General features: G+C 29.4%; 1 protein-coding gene across 1 annotated transcript; it reads right to left on the minus strand.

Moving 5' to 3' along the window:
• Window positions 1-6,886: 6,886 nt before the first annotated feature.
• On the minus strand, window positions 6,887-8,464 carry LOC131627064 (uncharacterized). The gene has a single exon (XM_058897900.1). It carries the CDS (start codon window positions 8,462-8,464, stop codon window positions 6,887-6,889), a length of 1,578 nt encoding a protein of 525 aa, XP_058753883.1.
• Between the last annotated feature and the right edge of the window lie 2,906 nt (window positions 8,465-11,370).

Raw genomic sequence — 11,370 nt, forward strand, 5'->3', positions numbered from 1 at the left:
CAAATAACATCACTTTCAATTAGGATATTAGGGTACTAATTCACAATTATACCACATATGATAGATGGGAAGGCAATAGGACCCTTCATACTATAACTCCCGACATGCTTCATTGTCTGATCAAATATATAAGTACCATAGTCAAACTCTGCCTTGGTTCCAACCGCATATATAAACTTTCCCAACACTTTAGAAACAATTGACTTGTGGTTTGTGGGCACCCATTTAGTAGCTCCAATCTTGTGTAGCATTGCATATTTTATGCTGAGCTTGCTTGCAGAAAGTTTTCCTTTCAACCAATCATGCTTACAAGCAAAAGATGATTCAAGTAAACTCAAACATGTATGACTATACAAGTAAATGAATGAGAAATGAGTTGGGGTAAAAGTATAACATGTATTTAGATGCCTTATAATCAATGATAAAGTGTCAATACATGGCACAAAAAGATTTACAAGTTGTCGCCAAAGTATAGCATGTATCAATACTTAAACAAGTAACAAGCATTTAACAATTAGTCAAAGCAAAAAGCATACAAAAACATGACATTTGTCAAGGGTCAGTAGCACAATATCTCATTTATAAGTCTATGACCTTACCTCAATTCATGTTAATCAATTAGAGAAAGCAAAACAAAGTTCTCACATGAACTAGCAAAACTAGGTCAAACTAGCCAAACATACACCATGGATTGAATGGAGTTATAAGCAAAGTTGACATGTAAGAAAATGAACCAAGTCAGAAGGTAATGACCTATAAGAGTTTCTAAAACACTTAAAACATCATGTCAAAAGCTTTACAGAAAATTACAAGTCAATAGGACAAACTATATCACAATTATTAACCAAAAACCAACTATTTACACGTTGAAAGGAAACTTCAAACAAAGCAAAAAGAAGTGATTTAAAAATTAAAACTACATGTCCTAGGACCTCTAATCATCTTCAATTGTGAACACAAAAAGATCCTAATAAATTGTATAAATGCATTTCTAATTATGAGCAAAAACCACACAAGTGCCACTTAAAAGCATACATGAAATAGTCCTCAAAGAACTCAACCAAAGCCTTATCAAAAATTAGAATCAAGACTTGGGTTTTTACTCATGACATCCTATATGTATCTTCTGAGGTCACACAAAAAAATTGTATCATAATTCACTTTTTAAGACCTCTAATCAAATTCATTTGCAAAACATAGCAAAAGGTGACACCATAGGGATACAAGTTAAAGAAAGACCTATAAAAAATATCAAACTAAATGTAAAAAATAAACAAAAATATTTAAAATATTATAACAATTTATTGCATCTAAAATGTATTTTTACACATTTTTATATGAGTTAAAAAATAATTAACAACCAAAAGTTAAGGAGAAAACAATTTTGAACAATCTCTAAAAACTGCCTAGCCAGAGGGTGTATCAGTAAAAGTGAAATGAAGTGAATCCTTTTATAAGGCGCATATGCCACAAAGTCCGGGGTGCAGAAATCAAAATGCCCGGCCCATTATTGATATGCATGCGTGATATAAGCAATGAGGGAGTATGATTCAGAATAATGTACTAAGCCCAAGTACCACAGTGTAATTCATGGCCCATACACACAGGACACACTATTTTCATTTCATTTTCATAATATTTTTAGCTTGTATATTCGTCACATAGCTACATATTCATATCAATTGGCCCATTGGCGGTTCTATAGCCCGGCGAGCCCGGGCACGCGCCCGGGCTCAACCCCTATTTTCTTTGTATTTCTCCCAATTTAATAGTAAAATTCTAGACGAAATTATGGGCAAAATTAATAAAAATAAGGGTGTGAAAACTAAAATAGATGAGTACCTAATGGTCTAGACAAGCCCAACCCAATTAATTATTTATGAATTATAACAAAAAAAATAAAAATTAATTATGCTACAGTGTTATAGACCGGCTGGTGTTTCATCTTTCACCTTTTTGTCTTTAACGGTTGGTGTTTCATCTTTCCCCTCTTTGTCAATGTGTGCTTCAAGATATACATATTTAATCATTATTATTAACCAACATAAAAACTAAAGTGGAAAAAAAACTATTTGAATTTTTAGAGTTTTTTAGTTTCCTCTAGGACACACACTTTTACAATTGAACATTTACTATTGTTCACTATAAATAGATCTAACAAAAACTAAAGACAACTGTAATACTCTTTATTTCCTTATTTTTTTTAGAGTACAAGTTAGAAAAGACAAGGTACTCGAAATCATGGGCGGAGCTACAGCCCAATGAATTCAGACACGTGTCCGCGCTCAACCCCTCCTTTCGTTGTATACTCCTCACTTAATAGTTATTTTTAGACAATACTAGGGGCAAAATTAGTAATTTTTAGACAAAATTAAGGGAAAAATCAGTAAAAATATGGTGTGAAATTTTTGGACAAAATCAAGAGAGTTTTTTTTAGATAAAATCAATAGAAAAATTAGTAGAGACATGATGTAAAATTAGTAAAAACAAGGTGTAAACTTTTTGCCCAGGCTCCCTAAAATTTCTGGCTCCGCCACTGAATTGGCCATGTCTATTTTAAGTCATGTAAGACAAAAAGAATGCATCAGCTAATCACTAAATGCCACATCACTTCTCAATCATTTGAATGCGGACAAAACATGCAAGAAAATGGGAAATACAACCAACCACGGAAGGGGACAACTTCTCTACCCATCATAAAAAGTTGGGTAGTTTACCTCCAACCAATCAAATGATTTCATCTCATTTAACACATTTAATTATTTATTAAAATACTACAAATGTGTGTTGTTTTCAAAGCATTTTACAAAGGAGGTAACTTTACCCAACTTTTTGAGTTGGGTAGATAAGAATTCACCACCACGGAATGCCACACGTGGAGAGAGAGGGAAATATCAAAATAAAAAACACAGACGCCGGGAATACCTCCGGTCGTCTTCTCCGATTCCCCTCTCACCAGAGATACATCCAAACTTCCCAGAAATTACCGGCTCCATTACTGTTCCACTCAAAATCTTCCACTGAACACGAATATGCCATCCCTTTTTTATCAATCTCCTCTACAACACTCAAACCGAACCTACTTTGTAAACCCTAACCTCATGAAGCTTAACCAAAACGCAAGATACACACATCAATGCATTCACAATCGATCATAGAACTCTAATACATGGTTTAAACAGACAAACGCGCAGTATAAGATACAAACCAAATCAAAGCTTCAAGAATCAAAACTCGGACACAAATATAGAAAACAACGCCAAATCTAGTGGTGCTAACCCAACCTCCTTGGCATAAGGAGCTCACAGATGCATATGCTCCTAATCATGTCACTATTATGCTGAGAGAGTTCAAAATCACTCACCTGAAAATTCTTTGATTTATACACACTTCAGAAAACTCTACAGCCTGGATCTTGAAGATGATGATGAGAGCTTCGTGAAAATACAATCCTGACTGAGAAATAAACCCAGATTGATGGATGATTCTTAGTTCTTAATGGAGAACAAATAGTGATGATGATGATGATGATGAATCCACGTGAAGACTGAATCTGAATAGAGAAGGTGGCGATGATTGAAATGGAGTAGTGAGTTGATGAAGGTTGAAATGGATTTGGTTATGCCAGTTGGAAATTTTGTTAGAGTTGGTTGAGAGTTGAAGATGATGAGAGAGTAGAGATAAAGGAGAGGGTTGGTACGAAGAAAACTGAAAAGAATGGAAAATTAATTGTGTGTCGTTTTGTGATGAGCTGAAGCATTATATATGGTAGTATACAGGTGCTATGGTGAGGCTGCAACATAGATGATAACTTCTCAAGACTTAGGGAGCAAGGGTTGACAATTAGAGTAAGCTTTCTACATGCTTTCATGCTTCAGCCAATTGCACAGTTATATGTAGAGTAGTTACTAATGTTAATACACTTGGTGTGCGTGCTGCAACATCTATCTGTCCCAATGCTTATCACGTTATGCCACTCTAACTTACCCACTTTGTGCATCCATATCTCAAGCAACGACTCATCATTCATGTCAACCTTGTGCTTTAAATAACAAGGGCATGGAGATGAGGAGTTTCCAGGTTGGGATCATCAAGAGATCACGTTTGTAAAAGTGAGAAATATGACCACAAACATGTGGAGTCATACCTGAATTTTCCCGCGTGCGGGACACCTCCAATCACCAACCACATGCCATTTTCGTGTCTAGGGCTTTGAGAATTTGTAACTTGTCCATTTCATAATCAAATGATATGGTTCTTTGATTCATGGATAGAAGAGCTAGGATGAAACATATTTGATCCTTGCAAAAATAAAATGGAAAGTGTTTGATATTATTAAAGTGTTTGATTGCAAAACTGCCAGGCCCATGACTTGGATCATTTGGAATTTACAAACTTTGAGCTCTCATAACTTTTGATGCAAGCTCCTAATGAAAAAGTGCCCAACTACAAAGTTGTTGTATGCCATGAGAGGAGCAATTTTCCTTTCGATCTTGTCCAAGATAATGCCTTGATCCACATATAAAATGGGCCTAAAGTCAACTGCCAACCCATCATGAAATTCCTCAAAAATTTCTCTAAGTTTAGTACTTTCCTCTTTTGGCCTTTCCCATTTCAACCAACTTCCAAAAATGGTAAATTTAGTCAAAATTTGATTTTATTTATTTTTGTTGGCTTCCTTACCCAAATTTCAACAAAAATTCCACACATGAATGTTGACTCTGATTTTGACTATTTTTCTAGTAATTGTTTGACTTTTTCAGTCCCAGATGAATTTTCTGACCAACTAATCTCCAATTTGACTTCCACCAAACACTTACCAATAGAATCAATTGAATATCTTCACATGGACCTCATGCCACCTCATATCATATAATCAGCTTTTGATTTAAGTGTTGACCAAAAAGTCAATCGCAGTGACTTTGGTCAAAAACCCTAATTTGGAAAGACCGGATGAATTCAAGCTTGTATCCTTCACTCAAAGCTTTGAATTTGACAATTGTGAAACCCTAATTCCTGGGGACCATGATGGAGATATATCAATATGCTAAGACCTTAGATTATCCTCTTTTAATCAAGAATCCCTCTCAAATAGAAACTCCTTTCTTGTCAATTTTCGAGCAGCAACAATGATATGAGTGCATGTATTGGATTATGAACTAAATGAAATGTGTATATGAATGTGATGTGAAACCTTTTTCAGGTTAAAAAAATGGTGGGCAAATTTTGGGGTGCAATAGAGAGGGAGAGAGATGGAGAGTGAGGGAGAGTGATGGAAAGTGAGTGAGTGAGTGAGGGAGACAGATGGGGGTGGGTGAGTGAGTGAGTGAGTGAGTGAGGGAGAGAGATGGAGGGAGAAGGAGGGATATAGAGAGTCCTTTGCCTTGTTAAATTGGTTGTGAGGATTTCTTTTTTAGTATGATATTTTTAAAGGGATATATGTCAAAAACACCATAATTGTAGCCAAATAATAATATTTTTAAAGGGATATATGTCAAAAACACCATAAAAGATAAACACGCGTTAGTGTAATAAAAAAACGGACTGACGACCACAAGATTTAAGTGAATTTAGAAGGATGTATCTTAGTTTAAACACAGTTGATAATTAAAAATAAATGCATGTAATTAATTCCTGCTTAATAGCTATTTATTTGCTTCATTTTCAGGGGATGTTATTATACAATTCATGTATTTTATTTTTCATTTCTATCACAAAATTTATTTAATAAATATTTTAAATTAAAATCAAAATAAAATAAAAAATACATTTGTGTTTTGACGCTATGCACATTAAAAAAACAGACAAACGGGTACGGGGGATGTGTTGATGTGCATAAGGTATATCTTTATGCACGGTGCATAAATACTCAAATATTGTTTATATTACTCAAAATAATATACAGATTACTCAAAACAGTACAAATATTACTCAGAACAATGAATATATTACTCAAAATAGTTAAAATTCGATATTACTCAGAAATCAGAATGGTGTAAATATTACTCAGAATAGTGTACTCATTACTCACAATTAATGATTACTCATAATTAATAGATGTGTACAAATAATGCATATATTATTCATAGATTATGATATTATTACTCATTTCTAACTAAAATGTTACTCGGAACAATTTAAATATTACTCGTACGAGACTTATGCACCGTGCATAAGGATATACCTTATGCACATCAACCTGACCCGGGTACGGGAGTGCCCGTTTGAACGCTAGTCCATTATAATAGCAAGGTTGTGTTACTTAGAATTGATATGTAAATTATGTGTAGGTATTAATTTTTTTCTTTTATTTATTTATCATTGTTATTGTTAAACTTTAATAGGTTAAATATACAATACCTCCTGTAATATAGGCGAGATTCGATTTATCGTTGTAAAAGAAAAATTTTGAATCTCCCGTTAGAGTGTTAAAATTCTTTGTCTTTTGTTTCCTAAGTGCACAAATGACCCCTATAATATTTTTTTTATTCATTTCCCATATTCTGTGTTTAAATTATGCGCTTAGAAGGAAATTTAAAAAAAATTATTACATGGAAAAAAAACGAAATCCGTCTAAATTGCATGGATATCATATATTTAATTGCATATTTAATTATATTGAAACAATTGTTGCTTTTATTTCAATGTAAGAGCTTGAATTCGTCAACTAGTTAAATAGTTGTTTTTTTTCATTTTTTATTTATTTTTTATTTTTTGAAAATTCATAATAGATATATTTGAAATTAAAAATAATATAAAAATGAGCTAGAGAGAAATATGAACATATATAATTATAAGACAAATTTATTATATCAGAAGATAATTATAAATTCTATAGTAATTAAACTGTCATTCAAGTTTTGTCACTAAATTTGACTTTACCGCATCATTTAAAGATCCCACCTTCAATATTGTGAGTTTCTATTTCACCTACTCCTTCACTTACTTCGCCATCAACATCGTTAATGACAATTTTACTTTCCTTTTTGTCTATTCCATCACCATTAATTCGATCTAATAATCCACTAACTGAATCTAATAATCCACCAAGAAGATCATTCTTGTCTCCTTCTCCTTCAGTAATTCTATCCTCATCATCTTCAATTTTATCTTTTCCTTTGACTATTCCAATACCATTAACTGAATCTAATAATCCACCAAGAAGATCATTCTTGCCTCCTTCTCCTTTAGTAATCCCATCCTCATCATCGTCAGTTTTATCTTTTCCTTTGACTATTCCAATACCATTAACTGAATCTAATAATCCACCAAGAAGATCATTCTTGTTTCCTTCTCCTTCAGTAATCTCATCCTCATCATCGTCAGTTTTATCTTTTCCTTTGACTATTCCAATACCATTTACTGAATCTAATAATTCACCAAGAAGATCATTCTTGCCTCCTTCTCCTTCGGTAATCTCATCCTTATTATCGTTAATTTTATCTTTTCCTTTGACTATTCCAATACCATTAACTGAATCTAATAATCCACTGGGAAGATCATTCTTGCCTCCTTCTCCTTCAGTAATCTCATCCTCATTACTGTTAGTTTTACCTTTTCCTTTGACTATTCCAATACCTTTAACTGAATCTAATAATCCACCAGGAAGATCATTTTTGCCTCTTTCTTCTTTAGTAATGTCACCCTCATCATCGTCAGTTTTACCTTTTCCTTTAACTATTCCAACACCATTATCTGAATCTAATAATCCGCCAGGAAGATTATTCTTGCCTTCTTCTCCTTTAGTATTTCCACCCTCATCATGGTCAGGTTTACCTTTTTCTTTGACTATTTCACCACCATTAATTGCATCTAATAATATCCTAACAAGATCATTCTTGCCTCCTTCTTCTTCACTTATTCTACCATCATAATTGTTAGTTTTACCTTTTTCTTTGACTTTCCCACCACCATTAACTGCATTTAATAATCCACTAGCAATATCATTCTTGCCTCCTTCTCCTTCCGTTATTCCACCACCATCATCGTCACTTTTACCTCCTCCTTTAACTATTCCACCAACAAGATCACTCTTGCATATTTCACCTTCTCCTTCGGTTGTTACACCATCATCATCGTCAATGTCTATTTTACCACCTCCTTTGACTAGTCCACCACAATTATCTCCTCTTAATATTTCACCAACAAGATCACGCTTGCCTATTTCACCTTCTCCTTCAGTTATTACACCATCATTATTATTTGTTTTACCTCCTCCTTTGCCTATTCCACTACCATTATTTCCTCCTAATATTCCACCAACAATTTCACTATGTATTTCATCTTCTCCTTTGATTATTCCACCATCAACACCATCATTGTCTTTTTCAGTTTCAATAGAATGTCTAATTCCAACAATGTTATTCTTCTTTTCCTTCAAACCACCTTCTCCAAATGGCAAAATTCTTGCACTTGTATTAGCCACAACAAGGGCCAGAACCACCAAAATGAACCACTTACCCATTTCTCTTACTCAAAGTATACCTACAAAACTAAGATAGTTTTATTTTTATACAGAAGATGAAATTGGATAGTTGAATAAAAAAGCAATATAAACTTCAACTATTATTATTATTATAGTACCATGCACGAAAGGTTAAGTTGTTTTAAATCGTCCTACATTAAAATATTGACTTTATTGTGATTTGGAGATTCTAGTAAATTTGTTTTATTTGTTTGTCAAAATCATATTATAGAGACTATACTATAATAGTTGTTTCATTAAATTTTGAACCAACTCTTTTACTGTAATTATTATTACATAGCGTGTGCATGTGTAATCGATTGGATTCTAAGAAGTGTGCTCCTCTCAAGATCTCAAGTTAAATAATATATTTAATCTGTGTAGATTAATGACTTTTAACTAGTATGCTTTTATAACAAAACCCGAAACTTCTAATAAAAAAAATTGTTCCTTCATTTCAATTAAAAAACTTACGTAAGAGATTACATTATTTTTTGTTGCTAAGAGGTTGAATTATTATTATTATTATTATTATTATTATTATTATTATTATTATTATTATTATTATTATTATTATTATTATTATTATTATTATTATTATTATTATTATTATTATTATTATTATTATTATTATTATTATTATTATTATTATTATTATTATTATTATTATTATTATTATTATTATTATTATTATTATTATTATTATTATTATTATTATTATTATTATTATTATTATTATTATTATTATTATTATTATTATTATTATTATTATTATTATTATTATTATTATTATTATTATTATTATTATTATTATTATTATTATTATTATTATTATTATTATTATTATTATTATTATTATTATTATTATTATTATTATTATTATTATTATTATTATTATTATTATTATTATTATTATTATTATTATTATTATTATTATTATTATTATTATTATTATTATTATTATTATTATTATTATTATTATTATTATTATTATTATTATTATTATTATTATTATTATTATTATTATTATTATTATTATTATTATTATTATTATTATTATTATTATTATTATTATTATTATTATTATTATTATTATTATTATTATTATTATTATTATTATTATTATTATTATTATTATTATTATTATTATTATTATTATTATTATTATTATTATTATTATTATTATTATTATTATTATTATTATTATTATTATTATTATTATTATTATTATTATTATTATTATTATTATTATTATTATTATTATTATTATTATTATTATTATTATTATTATTATTATTATTATTATTATTATTATTATTATTATTATTATTATTATTATTATTATTATTATTATTATTATTATTATTATTATTATTATTATTATTATTATTATTATTATTATTATTATTATTATTATTATTATTATTATTATTATTATTATTATTATTATTATTATTATTATTATTATTATTATTATTATTATTATTATTATTATTATTATTATTATTATTATTATTATTATTATTATTATTATTATTATTATTATTATTATTATTATTATTATTATTATTATTATTATTATTATTATTATTATTATTATTATTATTATTATTATTATTATTATTATTATTATTATTATTATTATTATTATACCGTGTACAAAAGGTCAATTTGTTTTAAATTGTCATATTAAAACGTTGATTTTACTTGTTTGTCATTCTCACCGTCTAATAAAAATGTATAAGTGATATTAAGAAAATATTTAAATTTATTGACTTTACTATGAATTGTCGAAAATATTTTATTAAGTGTAATTAGTAGAGTGAAAGTCAATATATAACCTTTACGTTTCCTAGCGTGACGTGTATGTATAATTTATTTGTTTCGGTTAATACCATTAATTAAAACATTAATTTATTTAGTTCATTAACTTTTTGTCAAAATAACTCAATAATAGAAAATTAAATTAGATTTTCTTCTTTCTATAACAAAACTTTCTTTTACAAAAGAACCATCTCCTGAAGTCTACTATATATTAACATCCTAATGTACATACTTATTATTTCTCATTATTCATTATTTTATATAGGTATATGTATGTAGATTAGTGTTGCTTAGCTGGCAAGTAGTGATAGGTTGGTTCTATATTGTGTATATATATATATATATATATATATATATATATATATATATATATATATATATATATATATATATATATATATATATATATATCTATCTTATCTGGAACTGAACGGTTAAGATTTATAACAAAATTTTCTATCTTCATCTTCCTCAATGAAGCTTTTCTTGCACCATATGCGTTTACTGCAATTCTGTTACAGTTTCTTTGTCATTATAAACATGGTATCAGAGTTCACAAAGCTATGGTAGCCATTTCTTTCTCTTGCGATTGTTCTCCGTTTTTTCTTCCTTTCGGATCGCATCCTTCTCTCCAAAGGCATCCTGCATCAGAGAACTTATGTTGAAACACCTCAACAAAATAGTGTGGTGGAAAGAAAACACCAACACACTTTCAATGTTTCTAGGTCCCTTTTCTTCCATTCTAACATTCCTTTGAATATGTGGACTTTCTGCATTCAGCATGCCATTCATATCATCAATAGATTACCTACCCCTCTCCTAAACTTAAAATGCCCTTATGAGCTTCTTTTCAAACAGCCACCATCCATGATTCATTTAAGAGTTTTTGGATGTCTCTCCTATTCCACCTCTCTCCAAGCTCATAGAACAAAATTTGACTCTAGAGCTAGAAAAGCTGTCTTTATTGGCTAAAAAGATGGTACCAAAGGTTATATACTTTATGACATTCAAAACCATAACATTTTTATTTCAAGGAATGTGATTTTCTATGAGACTATTTTTCCTTTCAAGCCTGTACTTTC

The sequence above is a fragment of the Vicia villosa genome, unplaced genomic scaffold, assembly GCF_029867415.1.
Source record: "Vicia villosa cultivar HV-30 ecotype Madison, WI unplaced genomic scaffold, Vvil1.0 ctg.000348F_1_1, whole genome shotgun sequence".
NCBI lineage: Eukaryota > Viridiplantae > Streptophyta > Magnoliopsida > Fabales > Fabaceae > Vicia > Vicia villosa.

Bases quoted from the DNA above. Each gene is read 5' to 3' on its own strand.
- LOC131627064 (XM_058897900.1), bottom strand. From the start codon at position 8,464: ATGGGTAAGTGGTTCATTTTGGTGGTTCTGGCCCTTGTTGTGGCTAAT.